The sequence below is a fragment of the Prionailurus bengalensis genome, chromosome B1 (assembly GCF_016509475.1).
Source record: "Prionailurus bengalensis isolate Pbe53 chromosome B1, Fcat_Pben_1.1_paternal_pri, whole genome shotgun sequence".
Lineage (NCBI taxonomy): Eukaryota > Metazoa > Chordata > Mammalia > Carnivora > Felidae > Prionailurus > Prionailurus bengalensis.
In genome coordinates, this window is record NC_057344.1 from 169,115 (window position 1) to 191,412 (window position 22,298).

The 22,298-nt window shown below is 44.6% G+C and overlaps 1 protein-coding gene and 2 long non-coding RNA genes across 11 annotated transcripts; 1 reads left to right on the forward strand and 2 right to left on the reverse strand.

Annotated features, from left to right (window-relative positions):
* Positions 1–38: 38 nt before the first annotated feature.
* LOC122469772 lies at positions 39–2,151 on the reverse strand. Its single transcript, XR_006293662.1, has 3 exons — positions 2,035–2,151; positions 1,093–1,194; positions 39–366 (listed from the first exon to the last, which is right to left on the reverse strand). It is a non-coding gene; the product is annotated as an uncharacterized LOC122469772 (long non-coding RNA).
* Positions 2,016–21,999, forward strand: LOC122469587 (zinc finger protein 14-like). 9 transcript variants are annotated; one of them, XM_043557146.1, is made up of 8 exons: positions 2,816–3,352; positions 11,277–12,356; positions 13,136–13,302; positions 13,940–14,066; positions 14,780–14,875; positions 15,395–15,477; positions 15,917–17,138; positions 17,307–21,999. In XM_043557146.1, the coding sequence occupies exons 3-8, from the start codon at positions 13,165–13,167 to the stop codon at positions 18,038–18,040; spliced, it is 2,400 nt and encodes a 799-aa protein (XP_043413081.1). In that variant the 5' UTR covers positions 2,816–3,352; positions 11,277–12,356; positions 13,136–13,164; the 3' UTR covers positions 18,041–21,999. The 9 variants fall into 9 exon arrangements, with proteins under 9 accessions (XP_043413031.1, XP_043413063.1, XP_043413081.1 ...); XM_043557144.1 differs by having other exon boundaries at positions 15,917–16,700; positions 16,869–21,999; XM_043557112.1 differs by having other exon boundaries at positions 11,277–11,692; positions 12,270–12,356; positions 15,917–21,999.
* On the reverse strand, positions 8,850–17,688 carry LOC122469794. Its single transcript, XR_006293683.1, has 2 exons — positions 17,579–17,688; positions 8,850–9,655 (listed from the first exon to the last, which is right to left on the reverse strand). It is a non-coding gene; the product is annotated as an uncharacterized LOC122469794 (long non-coding RNA).
* Positions 22,000–22,298: the final 299 nt, after the last annotated feature.

The following is a 22,298-nucleotide window of genomic DNA, read 5'->3' on the forward strand; positions in this document are numbered from 1 at the left end:
TTTTTTTTTTTTTGCACCAAAACCTTTTCAAGAATTCCTTCTTGGCCGTCAGCTTAGAAACAATTCATTTCAACATCGGTGTCTACCTGCTGCTGCCTGTGCAGAATTTTCTAAGTACGTGTCAGAACCTGGGATGCTATCCCAAGTCATCCTCTAGTGGCTGGGAAACACTGACAGGATACCCAGGGACCTCCTGGTGGTCCATCAACAGCCCCAGACAAAGAACACAAACCCAGAAGCCCAGACATGAGGGTGGCTGGCAGGAAGTGCAGAAAGGCAGTCAGCACGGAGACAGGGCTGTGGCCTGATGTTTGGTATAGGCAGGGCTTTGGAGACAGGCAGAAATGGATCCTAAGTCCAGCTTCCCTGGAAAACACATGCACAAACCAAAATAACAATTGTCTCTGAATGACAGATTGTTTTCAGACGAATTTTCATGCCCTATCCTATTCTGTGAATTTCCAATATCAGCATTTTGGAAAAATGAACACATATAAATAGTAATCTGGTATTTTTAGAAGAGAGAAGAAAAATGAATATTGCTCCTAGGATATGAATTGGATTATATAAGAAATAAGGATGACAATCTATTCTAGGACCTTATGCTAAACATATAATGTGCCATGTGGAAACCACATCATAAGGAAATAAAACCCATGAGTACTTTTTTTACATTAAGTTTGATAGTTTCCATGCATCACTTGACCTAGTGATGACAAAAACCACGAGCTCTATGAAAGTGAGTTCTTGCTGCCCCTAAGTAACTGTTTCTAATGAATGATGCTAAATAAGGTATAAATATTATCTAATAAGGTTTCCACGACACATGACACATTATGCGTAACATAAAAACTTTGTCCTGACTGTTGGCCTATTGGTCTATCATATCTCACACATAGTAGATATTACTTCTTGAAAAGAAGCCTCATAAATTTCGTATTTATATTCCCATTCTAAAAATACTGAAACAAGCTCACTGCAGTCGTACCATATGAAAAACACATCTGAAGAAAAAAATGGATATTGTATGTATGGTACCATAGCAAAAACTGAATACCCAAATAGGATATTCACTCACTCCCTTTCACTTACTCCGTCCTTCCAGGTCCATTAGACAACCTACATCCTGTATTTCAGCTTCTTTTTCCAGTGGGCCACAGGAACAGGGAAAACAGCAGCCAGGGCATTTTGACCCTTCAGAGCCACCGGAAAAAAAAAAAAAGAAAAAAGTCTAAGTCATGCCAGGAACCCCTTTCTGTGGTTACCGTGGACCCCCGCGAACTTCACCTATGCTCTGCCTGACTCTGGAAATATTCTAAGTGGCCATGAGGACCCAAGAGCCACTAGTGTCTGCCTGGAAAGGTTGGAGACGGTGTCTATGCTACTGAATTCCTATCCAGAACTTCCTAGGTTACTTCAGGAGCACGGGAAATGCCACTGCCCCAAATGGGAATCTCAAGGGAAGCTTTCTAGGCCTGCCTGGAAAGGCTGCTGCAGGACTAGAAGGCGCTGAGAAGGTGATGCGCACACTGAAAAACGACAATAAATTTTATAAGTCCTGGGGGGCGGGGAGGGGCCGGGAACAACTTGTACCATCCCTGAACATTTGTACAAAAAGGACACAGGGAACTTGAAAATACAGTTGGAAACCTTAGCTCACAGCCAGCTCAGTCAAAAGATGACAAGAACGATGGGAGCTGCTAGACTAGTTCTGTTAATATAACAAATGATCAATATCCTCACGGAGTGCACATGAAATTGCTGTAAAATTGCTTAGGACCCAACAATATTTTCAAAATGTCACGAAGGCTGGGAAAGCACGGAGACCTCTAGCATGACCCTCACACAATACGGTTAAAAGGGAATGCATTTGGGATGTGCCCCCTGCTACCCACCCCCCCCCCCCCCCGCCCCTCTGCCAGCCCTCCGCTGTTCCCGCTGGGTCGAGCCCGGGCACTCCCGTCCACTAGGACCGTTTCCCCCAGTGCACAGGACCCCCCACGTGGCATCCTCTAGGCTGCTCATTTTACTCACTCTCCCTTCGCGGTCGCCCGGCGTCTCCCTCCCGGGCTTTCTTCCCTCAAGTCGCCGCCCACTCGGCACTCGGCGACGGAACGGATGCCGTCTACGTCCTAGCAGCTCACTTTCCAGTGGGATATCGGGAATGTAGGCACACTCTGGCAGGTACGGCCGGGGGAACAGGTTTGGGGACAGAACAGCACGAGGTGTCACACAACGGGGTGGTCCCCTCCCCCAGCCCGGGGCCCAGGGGCCTCGCCCACAAGGTGACCGCGAATGGAAGGCCTGGCGACGGCAGGGCCTCACTGCAGGAGGATGAGAATGGCTCGGAGGTGGTTCTGGGAGAGGAATGGGGTCAGGCCAATATCAGGGCCAGGGGCGGAGGCGGCGGCCCCGGGGGTAGCAGGGCGTGGGTGGAACGTGAAGAGCAAGAACCCTGGTCGGAGGGAGGACATGGCGTGGGCGGGGACTAGGGAGGGTGAGCAGAGACCAGGAGGAGACGTCAGCGGAGGGGCGGGCCGGTCAGGGCGTAACCAGCGTGGGGCGTGACTTAGGAAGGTGGGCAAAGACAAGGATGGGCGTCAGCTAAAGGAAGGGGCCATCTTGGGGCGTGGCTAGCGGGGGACAGGGCCTAAGGAGGTGAGCAGAGGGAGGGGACGGAGACGTCCACTGAGGGGCGGGGCTGCTGTAGGACGTGACGAACGTGGGGCGGGGCATAGGGAGGGTGAGCGGGAACGGGACAAAAGCCGAGGGGTAGGGCCGGTGAGGACGTGAGCAGCGTGAGGCGGGGACTAAGGAGGTTGAACAGAGCCCAGAAAGGGACCTAAGCGGAGGGGCGGAGCCAATGCAAGAGGTGGGCAGAGCGAGGAGGGGCCTAAGGGAGGTTTAGGGGGAATGGGGCGTCAGCGGAGGGGCGGAGCCGTGGGAGGTGTAACCAGTGTGGGGCGCGGCTTAGGGAAGGTGAGCCGAGACGAGGACGGAACGTCAGCTGAAGGACAGGGCCGGCTTGGGGCGTGGCTAGCGCGAGACTGGGCCTAGGGAGGGTGAGCGGATTTTGGGGCTGGGGACGTCCGCTGAGAAGCGGGGTTGGTATAGGACGTCGCGAACGTGGGGAGGGGCCTAGGGAGGGTGAGCGGGAACGGCACAAAAGCCGAGGGGCAGGGCCGGTGTAGGACGTGGCCAGCCATGTGGCGCGGCCCAGGGAGGATGAGCGGGGAGTGAGTGTCAGGCGAGGGGCGGGACGGGCGTAATACGTGGTCACCGTGAGGCGGAGCCTAAGGAAGGTGAGCAGAGCGCCCAGACGTGGAATCAACGACCGGTGGGTCGAGGGAAGGTGAGTGTAGACCGGGAACGACTTGTCACCTGAGTGGGGGAGCCAGACTGGACGTCGCCACGGTGGGTGGGGCCTAGGAGGACGAGCGGGGGCGGGCGGTTTGCGGCGCGGGCCACTCCCCCTTCCGCCCCCGCCTTTCCGGTCCCGCTCCTCCTTGCGTCCCACGCGCCAGCGGACTGGCCGCTCTAGTGGGTTTGGGGGTGCTTGGTGTCTGGGGAGCTGGCTGCTTCTTCCCTAGCTGCCCTGACTGTTTCAGGGAATTCCAGGTGAGACTCAGAGCCCTGGGCCTTTTGCACTGAACGCGCCGATGTGCCCCGGTTAGGGTGACAGGTGTGTGCACAGCCCCTTTGGCTGGACACGCCGGGCTGGGGTTGAGGATCTCGCGGGACCGCAGCGGCTGCCCTTTGCGCGCTGGTTAGTTGACTGGGCAGGGCAGGCGGGATCTGTGCTGGTGGCGGAGAGCCGGAGGGATCGGCGGGACGTGGCCCAGAGCAGGGGGTGTTCAGAGGGAGGCTGAGTGTCTGGGACTTGGGGGAGAAGCGTGGGTGCCACCGAAAATCGCTTTGTGTCGTTAGGTCCTCGGTGTTGCAGCTTTACGTTTTCCTGGGGCGACTCCCAGAGCTATCTGAAGATTTTTTTTTTTTTTGAGAAGCATGGGATATTCTTTTATTTCTTTTCTTTTATTGTATTTAGAGAGAGTGCTAGCGGCGGAGGGGCAGAGGGAGGGACAGAATCCAATGCAGGCTGCAACCCTGAGCCAAGCCAATACAGCGCTGGATCCCAGACCCTGGGACGATCTGAGTGAAAATCGAGAGTCTGATGCTCAACCGTCTGAGCCACCCACGCCCCCGCTAAGTGTGGGATATTGTTTTTTGTGGGGGTTTTTTTTGCCCTTAATTTTTTTTATGCTTATTCATTTTTGAGAGACGGAGAAAGAGTGCTAGCGGGGGAGGGGCAGAGAGAAGACACAGAATTAGAAGCAAGCCCCTGGCCCCGAAAGCCCCTTGCAGCTCGAACCCACAGATCGTGAGATCAAGACCTGAGCGAAGTCGGACTCAACCGACTGAACCACCCAGGTGCCCCAAGTGTGGGATATTATGATTACTGCTTTTGTTTTCTATTTCTTAATGTTTTATGTCAAGTTGGGATAATGAATGAAGTTTGTAAAATGGATACCATTTGGGAATATGTGGATTTTGCTTTTAATTGATGAAAAATTAATTTTTCAATATCTGGGAACATTTGATAGGGATGTTTCTTGTTTACCATTGTTAACCTTAAAAACAAAACTGCCAGGGGGGCCCAAACTGGACACCAAGCTGAGCATGGAGACTGCTTGGTTGCTGTCTCTCCCTGTGCCCCTCCTCCCTCCCCTGTGTGAAAGCACATTCTCTCTCTCTCTTTAAAAAAAAAAAAAAAAAAAAGTAGAACTGCCTGTTATTTTAGCAACAACAGACGATGGGGTTATTTGGGAATGTGTAAAAGAGAATAGCAATCCGGGACAACAAGCTTTAGAAAAACTGTAGGGAAGCATGGGAACCAAGGGAAGGCTTGCTTTTTTAAGGAGAAAAAGGGGTAATTTGGGAAGGTTGCTGTGAGCTAAAAGTCCACTGGAGTGAACTGAGAGTTTGAAGTGTGGTGGCTTCTCACTGGCTGAACTGTTGTTCTGGGGGCTGAGGAAAGGTCTCTTCCTCCTGCTGAAGTTGTTGAGTAGTATCCACGTGCAAGGCCAAGTCCCCAAAGGGTCCAGTCCCTCTTCCTGTTGGGCCTGCAATTGACTGTGTGTTCTAGGGTGTGAAAGTTTTCCCTGCCACATCTCCCCACTCCATTTTAGGGAGGTTTCCTATTACTAGGTTTCACACCATAAACATTAAAAATTAGCTGTCAAATTTCAGTGGCTTCATTTATACCTTTTTTAAAGTTTTATTTATTTATTTTGAGAGCATGAACAGGGAAGGGAGGAAGAGAGAGGGAGACAGAAAATCCCAGGCAGGCTCCTCACTGTCAGCACAGGCCCAGATATGGTGCTCGAACTCCTGAACTGTGAGATCATGACCTGAACCAAAATCAGGAGTCAGACACTCAACCCACTGAACCCCCAGGTGCCCCAATATACCCTTAATAAACTTTAACATGAAAACGTAAGTTAACATCTCTTTTTTATATTTCCTTTGGAAAATCTAATCCCGGTTGGAATTTGGCACTACCTGATTCCAGCCACTCATGCTGCATAACTTCTCAAGGATTATTTACAAGAGAAGACATGCTTCTGGCTTTCTTACAACTTTTTTTTTAATGGTTTTTCTTTTTAATGTTTATTTATTTTTGAGAGAGAGTGAGCCACAGGGGAGGAACAGAGAGAGGGAGACACAGGTCCAAAGTGGGCTCCATGCTGACAGCAGAGAGGCCAAAATGGGGCTCAAACTCATGAAACCTGAGATCATGACCTGACCCAAAGCATGCTTAACCAAGTGAGTTAGCCAGGTACCCTCTTTCTCAAAACTTTGAGTTGATTTAATATTTGAACTCAAATCACCTCAGAAATTGGGAGATATGTTTCTGTTAGGCAACAGAGCAGTAACCACTATGGAGTTCCTATAAAGAAGAGGTCCCAGTACTCCAAGTCTCTGAATCTCCATTCCCCTGAGCTCACCTTACTCCGCAAAGACCTTCCTAGCACCTAGACATAACAGCTGTCTCTCAATCATCTTGAGCTTCCATCAAGGAATCTTGCATTTTCTAAGCTTGTTAGAAATCAGAGATGCATAAAAATTTACAACATAAGGACTAGGATACCCTGGGAAACCTTTGGGAATTATGTATCAACAGGGCAGAGCCTAGGGATTTGATATTCTCTTATTTTCTGGAATAAAGACTGCTTATGTTCTGTCTGATAAACTAAATTTCTTGTGCTCCTAAGTTAAAGGGTAGTAGGAACCAGGAGCTCCTAGGCGGCTCAGTCGATTGAGCATCTAACTTTGGCTCCGGTCATGATCTCACCGTTCATGGGTTCAAACCCCACGTCAGTCTCTGTGCTGACAGCTTGGACCCTGGAGCCTGTTTCAGGTTCTGTATATCCCCTCTCTCTCTCTCTGCCCGTGCCCCAGTCCCACTCTCTCTCTCAAAATAAGTACATACATGAAAGATTAAATAATAATAATACTAAAAAGGATAGAAGGAACCAGCACTAGGAAGCCAACTATTTCAGACCCAAATTAAGTATCTCTATCTTATTCCTTTGAGGTCTGTGTCTGCCTTCTCCACTCTGCATCAGATATCATTGTACTGGGATAAATATAAGGAGCTCTGTCTCAGTAATTGTATATTACTGCTTCTATCCATTTTCCTTTCAAAAAAGCTTCCATATTGTCTTTTGTTTCCTAAAAATTACAAACTGATTCTAATACTTTTTGCTGGCGATGAAAACAGCACAAAACAAATGATATTTAATAAATATTAAAATTTAGCCTTTAGCAGTCACCCAAGGGTTGTTACTATGACTCTCTATCCCAGTGCCTACACCCACTTGCTAATTCACAGTCCTATTTGGCTTGTCCCACCTCGGGCATTTGCACTTGTCTGTTTTTCTCTGTATGACTCTTCCTCTGATCTCCTCATGAATGATTGCCACTATCATTTCTCTACTTTCTCAGAACCACATTCTCTGAACACATGTTTTTAAAACAACTTTTGTTTTCTAACAACAAATATTTTCAGGATTTATTCAACTATGCCATATTTACAACTGTGCCTCAGGGCCCAGTTGGCTGGGTGGCTAAGTCAGTTAAGTGTCTGACTTCAGCTCAGATCATGATCTCACAGTCTGTGAGTTCAAACCCCATGTTGAGCTGTATGCTGACCGCTCAGAGCCTGGAGCCTCTTCCAATTCTGTGTCTCCCTCTCTCCCTGCCCACCCTCTCTCTTTCTCTCTCTTTCACAAATAAATACACATAAAAAAAAAAAAAAGTGTGCCTACAAGTTAAAGAGGGGAAACTCTTCTATCTGTTTTTGGATTTTTTTCTTATAGAGATCTTTGTAAGTTTTTATTCCTGTATAATTTATCAACATTCTGGGTCTTGAATCCATATGTCTGACCCCAGTGCCCCTGCCATTCTGCAGAATGGATGTCGTGTTAGCAGGCATGAAAACTACAGTAATCTTAGTGTCCATTTCCATCAGAGCTCTTGGGTGACCAAATGCATTGTCAATGAGCAGTGATATTTTGAAAAGGATTTTTTTCTGAGCAGTAGGTCTCAACAGTGGGCTTAAAATACTCAGCAAACCACATTGTAATGAGATGCGCTATCATCCAGCCTTTGTTGTCTGTTGATGGAGTTCAGCCAGGGTAGATTTAGTATAATTCTTAAGGGCCCCAGGATTTTCAGGATGGTACATGGGCGTTGGCTTCAACTTAGTCACCAGCCGCCTTAGCTCCTAACAAGAGAGTCAGTCTGTCCTTTGCGGTTTGAAGCCAGCCACTGACTTCTCTCTGGCTATGAAAGTCCTGGATGGCATCTTCTTCCGACAGAAGGCTTCCAGTAGATTTTCCAACTTAAAAGCTGTTGGTTGGTGCAGCCCGCAGCATGAATTGTCTCAACCAGATCCTCTGGATAACTGGCTGCAGCTTCTGTATCAGCACTCACTGCCTCACCTTGCAGTTTTATGTTATGGAGACGACTGCTTTTCCTTACTCCCACCAACCATCCTCTGCTCGCATCAGATGTTTTTCTGAAGTTTCTTCACCTCCCTCATCCTTCAGAGAATTAACTGAAGAGAGTCAGGGCCTTGCTCTGGATTGGGCTTTGGCTTAAGGGAATGGTGACCTTCTATACAGACCACACAAACCTTCTCCATATCTACAATAGGTCTGTTTCAGTTCACTTCCTTTTTTTTAATGTGTATTTATTTTTGAGATAGAGACAGAGCACGAGCAGAGGAGGGGCAGAGAGAGAGACACACACACAAAATCCTAAGCAGGCTCCAGACTCTGAGCTGTCGGCACAGAGCCCGACACGGGGCCGGATCCCGTGAACCGTGAGACCGTGACCTGAGCCGAAGTCGGACGCTTCACCGACTGAGCCACCCAGGCTCCCCTCACCTCACATTCTTATCACCCGTGTGTCCACTGGACTTGCACTTTTAATTTCCTTCAAGGACTCTTCCTTTGCATTCACAGCTCGGCTGACCTTTTGGCACAAGACACCTAGCTTTCGGCCTGTCTCTGCTTTCAGCGTGCCTTTCTCACGAAGCTCATTCATTTCTAGCTCTTGATTTAACGTGACAGACCTTGAACACTTAGGAGGCCGGTGTACGGCTGTCTCATGGCAAAGAGGCCCAAGGAGAGGAGGAGGGGGACAGCTGGTGGGTGGAGCAGTCACAATACACGCAACACTTACTGATTAAGGTAGCCCACACCTATGGGCACAGCTCGTGGCACCCCAAAACAATTGCAATAGTAACATCAAAGATCACTGAGCACAGACCACAGTAACAAATATGATAATGAAAATGTTTTAAATATTGTGAGAATTCCCAAAATGTGACACAGAGATAATGTGAGCAATTGCCCTTGGAAAAATGGCACCGATCAACATGGCGTTGCCACACACCTTCGTAAAAAGCAGTATCTGTAAAGCACAATACAACAAAGTGTGCCTGCCTGTAGTTAAGACCTGGAGGAGAAGAGGTTCTATATTCTTCTGGGCCCAGGCCACCACCTTCAGCAGCCCCCTCCTCTTCATCTCCAGGCAAGCAAATGAAATCCTAGAGCAGACCCTTCCTCTTCTCCAAGTCAGGTTTAGTTGACATCCTACCGACTGCCATGCTCTACACGCACAAAATAGGATAGGTTCCATGAATAAATTATACCTTCAATGTTCATTTTCCCATACATACGATGTGTTTCAACTATTTTTGAATAATACAAAAAAGTATATATGTCTTAGGATCTGTCTTCATATATAAAAGAATAAATTACTTGTGAAGAAAACTCAGGCAATGTATTTTCATGTCAGGCACAGGCATTTGGTTCCCAAAAGAACAGTTTGTCCCTTTTTTCTTCTTAATGTGTTTGTATCAAATATAAAAGTGAACCTATAGTAACTCTCAAAAGGGAGCATAATTTTTACAGCGGGAATTTAAGGTAATCAGGTTCTCGTTTCCCTGGTTCTCTGACACGTTCCTGTCTTGCCAGCCTCGTCACACTGCACCATCCTTGAGGCAGTGAGGGCTTCTGCTCATCAGAAAGGAGTGTCTGCGGTAGGAGACTGTGGACCAGGCTTGTGCCACACAGAGAGTGGAGCTCTATTAGAGAGTAAAAAGGACACGTGGTCAGATCCTGCGTTATTTAAGGGCTCATTTAGAAGAGACCATTTAAAGAAATTTTTAAAAAACAAGAAAACTTTGTGTACAGAATCTCAAAGGATATAGCTTTTAGGAAAACTTGTAGAAAATACAGATGTTTTAGTCAGGTTCCTAAAAACTTATTTGAGCAAAGCCTTAGGACTCCCCATGGAGGTAGGCAGGAGCACTATTAGAGACTTTCCCCCCTCCCCTGCTAACAGAACTTGTGTAAAATTGCTGAGAGAAGCCAAACCATTTGTGTCCCAGGGGCTGAGAGCAAACTACAGTCAGGTGAGTTGGGTGGACTGGACGGGGAGGCAGGCTAGTGGATTTCTGAAGATGATGGCAGGTCTAAAGGTCCTACTTGCAAGGCCAGTGAGAAAGCAGGGAAGAAGTTAAAGCTGGAGAGTGTTAGGAATGACATTTGTGCTTGTAAGTGGTATTAGCCCCACCCAGCAGCCTCTGGAGAGGGGAGTGGTTGCTGGAGGTTGAGCTCTAGAAACACTCTTGAACACTGGAGACCAATCTCCAGGCTGGTGAGAGCTTCCATCTGCTGGAGGGTAATCCTGCCCACCTCCATGGGGACTGATGGATCCTGCCCTGGGGACCCTTCTGGACCTCACCCCGTGTACCTCTTCATCTGACTGTTCATCCTTGTAATAAACCAGTAAAACTGAGTAAAGTGTTTTCCTAAATTCTAGGAGTCATTCTAGAACATGCCAAGCCTAATTTGAGGGATTGTGGGAACCCTTGAATCCACAATGCTCTCGGCAGAAAATGTGGGCAGTCTGGGCACTACATTTATGGTTGGCATCTGAAGTAGAGGAAGTCTCATGGGGCTAAGACTTTGAACTTGTGGGATCTGATGCTGACTCCAGGAAGATGGTGTCAGAATGAACTGAATCCTTGGACACCCAGGCAACGTCAGAACATTAGTTGTTGGGGTGAAGAAAACTATTTATACGAATTTTTAGATTTTGAGAAATCCATGACTGTTGTCTGTCACAGGGTGTTGGTCGGTAAGTGGGTGGAAGAAATGGACGTATAAGGGAGGTAAGAAGGCAGAACTAACAAAATATGCTTTTTTTTGGTCTCAGATGTTATTGAGCATGAGCCATGTAACCAGGCATTGGGATAGGTCCCGTGTATGCAGTTGGAATAAAGTTCCTTTTTTTTTTTTTTTTTTTTTTGGTCCTGCATGCATGCAGAAAAGAGTGCATGGGGATTGAGGTGGGCAGTAAAAGGGATGGAATTAGGGGCTGATAGACTTTAAGTGGTGTCAGTGGATGAGCTGGAAAGGGAGAGGCTCTGATTGCTGGAGGGATCTCCGGTTCTTCATCTGACAGGGCATTCCTGGTAAGACCTGGCAGGGGGCTATACCACTTAAGAGGACCATGTTTAGAAATCTGAGTTTGGGAAACAGAACGCAACTGAAATCCTAGCTGTATCATTCCTTCGCCATGTACTTTCCTCATCTTGCTAAAGTTTCCTGAAACTGTGTCATGTGTCCATGTCATTCTGGGCTGCAATAATAAAATACCACACATCGGTGGCTTAAACAACCGACATTTGTTTTTCACAGTTCTGGAGCCTGGGAACTCCCAAGACCAAGGTGTCAGCAGATTCAGTATCCTTGATGTGCCTGCCTTCTCACTGGGTCCTAACTTGGTAGAGAGAGAGAGCTGTGGTGTGTTCCTCTAAGAATTACTCCAGTCCCTTCATCGGGGACCTCCTCTCAAGACCTCATCTAAACCTAATTACCTCTCAAAACGCCCCACCTCCAGGTACCATCACATGGGGAATTAGGGCTTTGACATACGGACTTGGGTGAGGCTGGAGGGGACACTGCCATCCGGTCCATAACAGTGACTGTACTGAAAACAGCAGGATCTATTCTGAGGATTAGTTAAGTGAATGTTCTTAAGTTTCCAAGCAGAGAGTCCTATTATTAAACTTTGAATTTGTCTTCCTTATTTTTTGGACTCCAGGTGTAAGGAGGTGAGTTATGTCTACTTTTGTTTGTGATACAATATCATTTTTCCGTGAAATACATTTAAGTACAAACAAAATTTTGGTAAGAATTCAGTCTTTACCAATATGTTTAAATATACGATTTATGAAATGCTGGGGTGTCATTTGTGGTGATGACTAATATACGACAATATTCCAGTTACAACTTTACTACAATGTCAGATTGAACAAATATATTCCCTCATAAAACAAAACCTCTGCCTTGTACATTTTCTAAGTCGGGCACTTTTAGGTTTGGGGTTCAGGGAGGGAATTAAATATCCCTATCAAAAAGTTGGCAGTTAACTTAGAAATAATGATTTTCATTCCCTCGTATGAAAATAAAAAAGAATATTCCTATCTTATTGACGAGCAGCGGTAGCCAAAGCCTTGTCACTTCTGATCCAAGCAGAAGTGAGAGCTCCCGCAATTGTCTCAGGGCATGTGGCGAGTTCTTGTAGGGGGAGCTGGGGGGTCGCATGCAGGCACATCAGGGATTCATGACCAGGGGGTCTGGGAATTGTGGGTAAGACTGGAGTCTCTTGGCTTCTCTCCCCTTGCCCAGCTTTTCCTGCATACGGTTTGCACTCTCTGTGAGTGGAAATCCGGAGGAAGAGATGTGGTGGCCGAACCCTTGATGATGCAACTGCAGGTGGGTGGATATGCGATCCTTCTCCTGAATGATGCCTCTGTTGCCTGTGGCTGGGAAGGCTTCTCTTGGCCCAAGTCTTCTAAGTGCATCCAGGCAGTTTTCAAGGGTCTGGGTTCTAGTTCATTGTTGCCAGGACGCGCGGATACTTTTTGTTGGTCAGGGATGGATCAGGAAGAAGTCTCCTTTCCAGCATTTACACCAGTGCATCTCCCGCTCCTTAAGGATGTCCTTGCAGAAAAGAAATATGCAGAGTTTTCCTTCCTCATGCAGTGTATGGGCTCGGTTGGGGGGTGATTTACCCGTGGGCCATGGTAGTGGCTGCAGTGACCTCGGCACGTGGTGACTGGTGCTAGAGATGAGCAAGACCAGCAGTTTACGCTCCACTGAGGAGGCGGGCCTTTGAGCAGGTCAGCTCTGCAGTTTTCCAGAGAGTACAGGAAACTTTTGTGTGAGAGAGGAAATCAGCCATCATTTCTTTTCCCCTCAGTTTTAAGCTTACTAAAGGTTTGGTAACATACACTTGACTAATCTGGAAACTTCCAAAGATGACTAAATCCTCTTTACTACCCTTATCCCTTTTCACCCATTTTCCCTCGTTATAATTAAACTTTTTAAAATTGGAAATCTGAAAACAGTGCCTAGGGAGTATTTTTCAAAAAATTAACTCTGTATTTGGCAGAATGTGGGTAAAACTAGAGTCAAATTTAGAATCCTGTTGCAATTTTAGAAGGATTGGAGAGGCTACAAGTAATCGAGAGGATTCTATTGCCTTTCAACAGAAAAAACAGGATTACCATACGGACTATTGATGCAGTCATCATTGTTGTTAAGAATGGAGAGCTCACTGCAGGAGAGATCACTGTGGGGCCATCCTTTGGACGAGCCATCTCAGGAGCCCCTAACCGGACCGCAGGACCTGTCTGCCCTGATACCTTATAAAGAACAAGTGAGTTTGTAACATGAGAGGTGCGACTTGCTGACCTCAAGTTCTGCATGAGAGTTGTTCATCCTGCAGAATGCTGGGCATTGCTTCATAGGTGTCTACCTTTAATGTTTATATACCTACACTTGTACGTATGAAGTGTTTGCTGTAAAAGAAGCATCTGCACATTAGCTCATTGGAACTCTCAGTACCACTATTCATATATATATATATATATATATATATATATATATATATATTTCTTTTTTTAGTAATTTCTACAGCGAGCATGGGGCTTAAACTCATGACCCTGAGGCCAAGAGTCACATGCTCTTCCAACTGAGCCAGCCAGGCACTTCTCAATAGTACTATTTAACCTAGGTTATAATTACCACCCAGAAAGTCAAAATTGCCAGCTTATTAGAATGTTGCCAGGTTATTTCCTATTGAGATTCCTTTATAATGAAGTAATTGTGTGTTTTTTTAATGTGTCTGAAAGGCAGAAAGCAGATCAGCATGGGAGAATATTTGATATGAATCACAAATGGAGTTTGAGGTTTCTATACATACAGTTCCTCACTCTGCTATCACTATCATGTTGACAGCTGTCCCCTAGGGATTGTTCAGCCTGGCCCTACTGAAACAATATCTGATATTTTAGGAATCTGTGACCCTCAAAGATATAGCTGTAGACTTTACCCAGGAAGAGTGGGCCCTGATGGACACATCCCAGAGAACGCTGTACAGAGATGTGATGCTGGAGAACATTAGTCATCTGGTCTCTGTGGGTGAGTCTGTCGCCATCTATTCATTCTTCCATCCATCCATCTTTTTGTTTATTAACCTTGTATCCAGGAGAGCTTCCACATATTCTAATATAGCTGTCTGCCCTAATTCATATTCTTTTGTAGCATTTCTGAATACTAGATGGAATTTGTAACTGTCTTTACTTTCATCATGTATGTTACATGATAATTTGAATACAGTCTTCTTGGCCACAAGTGTGTATCTACTGCAGTTTCTCCAAGACCCAGAACAATGCTGGGAATACAATGAATATTTTTTGAATGAATAAATAAATATCCTGAATATTTTCTGTCCTGGGCACTATGATGAAGGGTGAGCACGGTAGAAAATGTAATATCTTGTATCACTTTCCACATAAAACTCCACAGAATATTCTGGTGGAGCTTATGTGTATTGTATTCCTTTGAAAATAGTGTTAATCCCCTTGTGAGAACATTTAATTCCTTCTGGATGCAAACACTAAGACTTCTGCTCTCTCTCAGCTTGGGCAGGACCATCAGCAATCAGAGATCTTACTGTCCTTGGGTGCAGTGTCAGGCTCAGAACATTTATCAATGTTTTTAGTGTTCAAGGTGTTATTCTCTGGGCTGTTCTTCCACGCTCATGTTCTTCCTTGGTTGCCTGTACAGTAGAACATCAGGCGCTGTTCTTGGCACAGAACTGAAAATTCACATACCATTCTCCATTGATATAGGGTGTCATTTCTTCAGATCAGATGTGATCTCCCCGTGGGAGCAAAGAGGGGAGCTGTGGAGGGAAGAAAGAGGACCTCCCCAAGGCTGGAGTCCAGGTGAGCTGCAAACATGCGCTCAGTGTGAGAAGGCTAGTGAGTAAGCAGGGTCTTATTGATGTCAGTGCAGATTTCCTTGAGTGAACGACAGCTTCAGAAACTGTGAGTGGCCAATGAGACAACATTCCTCAGACTGTGTCATTATTTCTTCCATATGAGTTTCTCTTCATGTACCTGTACTTACATTTCACCTCAGGCAAGCAATGTTCCTGTCCTTGTTGGAGGTGAAATTTCACACTGTGGTCTGTGTCATGATTTCTAGTCTTTCTTTTAGGATTTCCACTCTGATATTCTCTGCAACAGCCCATCATTATTTTATTTTTCTTTAACTTAAACATTGAGTTTTGTTCTAATTGATATTATTCTAAAATGTATGTCTATTCACCAGTATTTTCCTCAATTTCACATTATTTGGTCATGTGTGCTTGCCTGGTCTTGTGAGCTTGTCAACACTTTAATTCCCCTAGTCTACTCAAGGTGTTTCTCAGGTTTATTTCTTTTTTTCCTCAATTATTTTAGGCATGAAAAAAAGCCATAACAAGCAAGAAATAATATCTATGCAAGATATCTACATGAAGGACCCACCTAACTGCTGGACAATAGTAAGTGTCATGAGGAGGAACCTTGCCTATTCATGTTCAAGGCCTGGGTGGAGCCTATGTCATCAGTTGTAGAATCACATAACAATTAGTATAAGTACCTTCTCACAGAATGTGATTGACAATTTAAATCTGGGGAAGAAATTAGCCTGGATTTAAGCTATAATTGTTCTGAGAAATGGATAATTGCATAACCATGGTTTATTGGGATGACACATAATGATATCTTCAAAAACACTCAGCCCTCCAATAAAGATGCTACCAAGGGTAAAAATGTTTGTGCATGTCAGTGATGAACACCCCATGTGCATGTAAGTGATCTGGGGAAGGTTTTAGTTGGAGATTACCACTGAATGGCCAGCCTGGAATTCATAGGTAGAGAACTGGGTGTATGCATGTTTGGGAGAAGTCCTATAACAGTCTCTCATCTCTTTCCCAACAGCCGAAACGTCATGCAGGAGAAGACCTCTCTGTATATAGTGGGTATGAAGTTTTCATTCACACCTACACATTGACGCAACATGTCTTAACTCACACTAGACAGAAACTCTATAGATGCAATGAATGTGGAAAACACTTCACCCGAAACGCCAACCTTCATACTCACAAAATAAGTCACACAGGAGAGAATCCATTTGCTTGTAATCAGTGTGGGAGGCGCTTCAGGTATTTTTCATCTTTAACTAGACATAAGCGAATTCATACTGGAGAGAAGCCTTATGAATGTCATCTATGTGGAAAAGCCTTTGTTCGTAGTTCCCTTAAACAACATCAGAGAATTCACACTGGAGAGAAACCATACACATGTCCTCTATGCGGAAAAGGCTTCGTTACAAGGTCTAATCTTCGAGAACATGAGAGAACTCACAGTGGAGAGAAACCATACAAATGTCATCTATGTGGAAAAGCTTTTGTTCAAAGCTCTTGTCTTAGAAAACATGAGAGAACTCATACTGGAGAGAAACCATATAAATGTCATCTCTGTGGAAAATCCTTTGTTCAAAGTTCTTGTCTTAGAAAACACGAGAAAACTCACACTGGAGAGAAACCATATAAATGTCATCAGTGTGGAAAAGCCTTTGTTACAAGCTCTGATCTTGGAAAACACGAGAAAACTCACACTGGAGGGGAATCATATACAGGTTATCTGTTTGGAAAATCTTTTGTTCAAAGCTCTTGTGTTAGAAAACACGAGGAAACTCAGCCTGGTGAGAAACCATGTACGTGTCATCAGTGTGGAGAAGCCTTTGTTACGAGCTCTGATCTCAGAAAACATGAGAAAACTCACACTGGAGGGGAATCCTATACATGTCATCTATGTGGAAAAGCCTGTGTTGAATGCTCTTGTCTTAGAAAACACGAGAAAACGCTCCCTGATGAGAAACCATATACATGTCATCAGTGTGGAAAAGCATTTGTTACAAGCTCTAATCTTAGAAAACATGAGAAAACTCACACTGGAGAGAAACCATATACATGTCATCTTTGTGGAAAAGCCTTTACTCAAAGCTCTAATCTTCGGGAACATGAGAGAACTCACACCGGTGAGAAACCATATATATGTCATCTATGTGGAAAAGCCTTTGTTCAAAGCTCTTGTCTTAGAAAACATGAGAAAACTCACACTGGGGAGAAACCATATACATGTCACCTATGTGGAAAAGGCTTTGTTACAAGATCGAATCTTCGACAACACGAGAGAATTCACACTGGAGAGAAACCGTATAAATGTCACCTGTGTGGGAAAGCCTTTCTTCAAAGCTGTAATCTTCGAGAACATGAGAGAACTCACAGTGGAGAAAAACCATATACATGTCATCTATGTGGAAAAGACTTTGTTCAAAGCTCTTATCTTCGAGAACATGAGAGAACGCACACTGGTGAGGAACCATATACATGTCATCTATGTGGAAAAGCATTTGTTACAAGCTCTAATCTTAGAAAACATGAGAAAACTCACACTGGTGAGAAACCATTTACATGTCGTCTATGTGGAAAAGGCTTCGTTATAAGGTCCAGTCTTCGAGAACATGAAAGAATACACACTGGGGAGAAACCATATGCCTGTCATCTATGTGGAAAAGCCTTTCTTCAAAACTCTTACCTTCGAGAACATGAGAGAACTCACACCGGCGAGAAACCATATAAATGTCTTCTATGTGGAAAAGCCTTTGTTCGACGGTCTTGTCTTAAAAGACACGAGAAAACTCACACTGGAGAGAAACCATATACATGTCATCAGTGTGGAAAAGCCTTTGTTACAAGCTCTCATCTTAGAAAACACGAGAAAACTCACACTGGCAAGAAACCATATATATGTCATCTATGTGGAAAAGGCTTTGTGACAAGGTCCGATCTTCTAGAACATGAAAGAATTCACATTGGAGAGAAACCATATGCATGTCATCTATGTGGAAAAGCATTTGTTACAAGCTCTGATCTGAGAGACCATGAGGGAACTCACACTGCAGAGAAACCATATACATGTCTTCTATGTGGAAAAGCCTTTGTTACAAACTCTGATCTTAGAGACCATGAGGGAACTCACTCTAATTCTAGTGAATGAACATGGAAGTGCCTTCAGCCACAGCGCTAATGTGAAACCAACCAGAGGACTCAGGTGGGGGAAGTTCCATGGTCATATTCATTATGGAAATGCCTTCATTTTTAACTTCTCCTTACACAACATGAGTGAACTGCATTTGGAGGAACCCTATATTTACAATCAAAGGGGAAGAGACATTAGCTGGCCTCTGGTCATAGGGTGCACAGGAAAATCCAGTGAATAACAGTCTAATCTCCTTAAATGGGAAATGACACAAGAAAATCTTTACAGGAAGAGGTCACTGTAGGAGAATAACAAAAATTAATGCTGGAGAAGTTATTCATTGTTACATGCATGGAAAAAAACTTGACTAGTAGAAAAACCATTGTAGGCATGTGAAGTTTCACACTCTGTATGATAGTGAACGAATGGCAGTCTAAAGTGATTTTTAATTCCTTAGTCAACATGTAGTTTCTCACACTGTACATATAGCATTGCTAAAATCAGATAAAAGGTTAGACTTTGCATTAGAAATCCCTGACTAGGAAAAACCTTTATCAAGAAAGTCTTAACACACAATTTAGATATTAATTTATAATTTTGCCTAATGGCCTATTATAAAAATATAAGAAAGGTAGGATTGTGACATCATCTGGGAATTCTAAATTCAGAATTTTGTAACTTTTTTTTTTAGAATAGTTCTTGGAACTGCATATGAAGCAAAGTTGTTGCTGAAAAATCCATTGTGTTGGTCAGGGCCTATTTTTCATGCATCAATAGTAGTTATGATGATTGGATTCAACTAGAAAGTGTCTTTGAATATTAACTGAAAAACAACACAAGATGATGCGTCATGACTACATATTGTTAACCATGTATGTGGGTCGTAGTGATGAACTAAAGATTGTTACATAGATAACTTGTGACTGAATTCTGTATAAATTTTCATTTTAAAATGCCATTATTGAGGGACATCTGGGTGGCTCAGTCGGTTAAGCATTCGACTTTGATTCAGGTCATGATCTCACAGATGAATTCGAGCCCCACGTTTGGGCTCTGTGTTGACAGCTCAGAGCCTGGAGCCTACTTGAGATTCTGTCTCATTCTTTCTCTGCCCCTCCCCCACTGTCTCTCAAAAATAAATAAATGTAAAGATTAAAAAGAATAAAATGCCATTATTGAGACAAAGAAGGGTATTACCTTACAATAAGGGGTCCATTCAACAATAGGATATAGTGTGTAAATATTTATTCACTCAACATAGGAGCACCTACATGTATAAAACAAATATGAACAGATGTTAAGGGAGAGAGAGTTATGTAATAGAAGGGGGGCGTTAATACACCCTTCCAACAATGAATGAAACATTCAGACAAAATCAGAAAACATCAACCGTATGATGTTAGATGAGATGGACTTCAGAGAGGTACACTGCACACACATACTTCATCCAAAAGCAGCAAAAAAACATTCTTTGCAAGTGCCCATGAGATATTCTCCAGAATTGGTCATAGTTACTGCCTGTTAGTACCAGTGCGTATTTTCTTCCTATTTTATCCAAGCCATGTAATTGCCCCTCTTCCTCTCCTGAAAACCCCTTGCTTTCACCCCACAGATGGGACACTTTTCTGGTTACTGCTGGAATTGGTGCTCCCCAAACTGCAATTCTTTAATCCCAAGTAAACACTTACCTGCCTTTCATTGTAGCTCGTTTTCAGGTTGGCAGAGGGGACAAGTAATGTTTCTTTTCCTTTCTTGGCCAGGCACTATCTGGGAGAGATGACTTTGGAAGGAAGTCTTACTCTATTCTGGCTCTCCCAGTTTTCAGGATCCCACCCGCAGCTCCAGAGTGAGTGTGCTCACTCTGCCACTGCCTCAAAAGGTGCCACCATAGACCACCAAACTATTGAAGGAAAATAATTGTTAAAATCTTTTAATATTTATTTTTGAGGGAGGGAGAGAATCCTAGCCGGCTCTGCCATGTCCTCACAAAGCCCATTTTGGGGCCTGTACCCATTAACCATGAGATCAGGACCTGAGGCGAATTCAGATGCTCAATGGACTGTGCCCACCCAGGTGCCCCGAAGAAAAATAATTTTCCTTTAACCCTTCTAGGTTCTTGGCTTTGACGTCCCACCCCAGCTGGGGTGCCAGACAACACTAAACGGGAGGCTCTGAGCCCCTGCGCTGCTCCCGGCGGCCAGCAGGTGGCGCGCAAACCTGCCCTTTCTGGGGGGAGAGGGGCGCGTGAGCTTTCCACCATGGTTGGGGGGGGTGGGGAGGACGGGGGAGAGACACGCGCACTGACGGCTATGGGCTGGGGAGGGGCTGCGCCCCGCCTCCTGGAGGCTCCTCTCAGGCAGGGAACGCAGAGCCTCGCTCCTGAGTGTCCCCGCGTGGGCCACTCTCCGCCTTCGCAGTTTAGGGGCACTCGGCGCGGGCGCTCAAAGGACAGCCACCGCGGGAGTCTGCGAGGCCAAAGTGGAACTTCCGGGGCAGTCTGAGCAGGTCAGATGGACCCCAGCCTCCACCCAGAGGCAACTTTGCATGAACACGCATTCCTTGCTAGTACACTTTTTCTTTTTAATCCCCTCCTTTGGCCTTTAAAAACCTTGTCCTATTTCACTCAGAGGAGCCTCTCCTTGCCGGATGCAATGTCCCCCCACCCACAAGCCGTTTAACAAAGCCAATTAGACCTTCAAATTGACAGGGTTGAATGCAGGTTTTTTAGCACACCAAGGGGAAATGGGGCCCCTATGTACATGCTTCTACTGGCTTTTAATGTTTCATTTCCTTATAACTCTATATAAAGTAGCTGAAAAAACAGATGTACTAACATTTGAAATTCCAAAATTTTATTTACACCCCAAACAGAAGTATTCCAGTACCTTACCTTTTTTTCCAAATTCAGAAAGTGTATTTCTAAGTTCTTTTAAAGTTTCACATACATCTAACAGGCTTCCAAAGTCACTTTCTCTCATTTGTTTTAAGCAGGGGGACAGGCCTTCTAACAGCACACAACTTCATATATTGCCAGTTTCTCCTTTGTTCAAAATAATGTATCACACTGATAATTTGCATTTAAAAAACGGTTTTGATTTCAGCACTGTACTTCCTCTTCTGAGATTATGTATATTAGTACTTGGTAAAATGGTAATTTATGAGGAAATTGTTCTAATAGCATTCAATCTCGGTGCCCTGTGTGAGAAGGAAAGCTGGTAAACACAAGTAAAAAGGGCCAGCCCGATGTCCAAGGTTGGATACTCCCCTTGAATGCTTTTGGCTTCTGTAATCTTGCTTGCCTCTTCCATCAGCCAGAAACCAGGAACCAGAAGCTTGACTAGTAGTCCCATTCAACCCGGAAGCACATAGGCATGAAAGATCTGTAAAACCCATACTAAGCCAGATGCTCAGCCTTTGGAGGTGACTCTGCTGGGCCAGCACCGGTGATAAATACAGTTTTTGATTCCCCGAGGGTGTGCCACTTGTCTCTTCCTGGGCGCTGAGCATTTGCTGTAACATATGTATCTATGTGTTTATAGGTAGTCTATAGAACAGAAATGAGAATATTCCATGTGTTTGCTGAGTTAGAAAAAAATGTATACCGTGTACCCTACTTTTAAAGGTTATTCTATTTATATTTATAGAAATGGAAGTTTTAAATACTTGAAATTGTGAGCTGAACACAGATTTGGCACAGTGATTTTGGGAAGGGGACATAACTTCTCCCTTTATCTATGGTTGTCATAATTGTCCATTATTGTATCTGGCCAAGAGCAGATATTTTATATAAATATCATGTTGCCAATTGATAATTACCTAACCTAGACCATATCCATTTTTTTAAAGCAAAATGATGTAATACAGGTTTACTACCAGGTAAAAGGTGAACAAGGAAAACCCCCTGCATGTCATCATCCTCTACATTGTAGAAGTGTGTTTTTCTAGTAAAGAGTAAACCAGGTCTCTGTAAAATGTTATTTAGTCCCATCTCATATTTTATTCAACATGATGGCTGATATTTTCCGTTTAACTTTCCCTCATGTAAAATATTTTAGGAAAGTAAGTTTACATTGCTCAAAACAAAAACACATGACAATCCATATCTTCACATGGCTTTGCATTTCTTACCTTGCAAGAAACTGTACAGCTGAAGGGAAAAAAATGGGGTGTCTAAATTGAACATGAATTTCTGTTGCACCCTGCATTCATTTTTCTAATCTAGACTCTGGGAGACTTGGGAGACTACATTGTACAGAATGTGTGAGTTACACTGAGC

Coding starts and splice junctions, on each gene's coding strand:
- LOC122469587 (XM_043557096.1), top strand. CDS start 13,165: ATGCAGTCATCATTGTTGTTAAGAATGGAGAGCTCACTGCAGGAGAGA. Junction 14,067..14,779: donor TAGTCATCTGGTCTCTGTGG/GTGAGTCTGTCG, acceptor CCATTGATATAG/GGTGTCATTTCTTCAGATCA. Junction 14,876..15,394: donor TCCCCAAGGCTGGAGTCCAG/GTGAGCTGCAAA, acceptor CAATTATTTTAG/GCATGAAAAAAAGCCATAAC.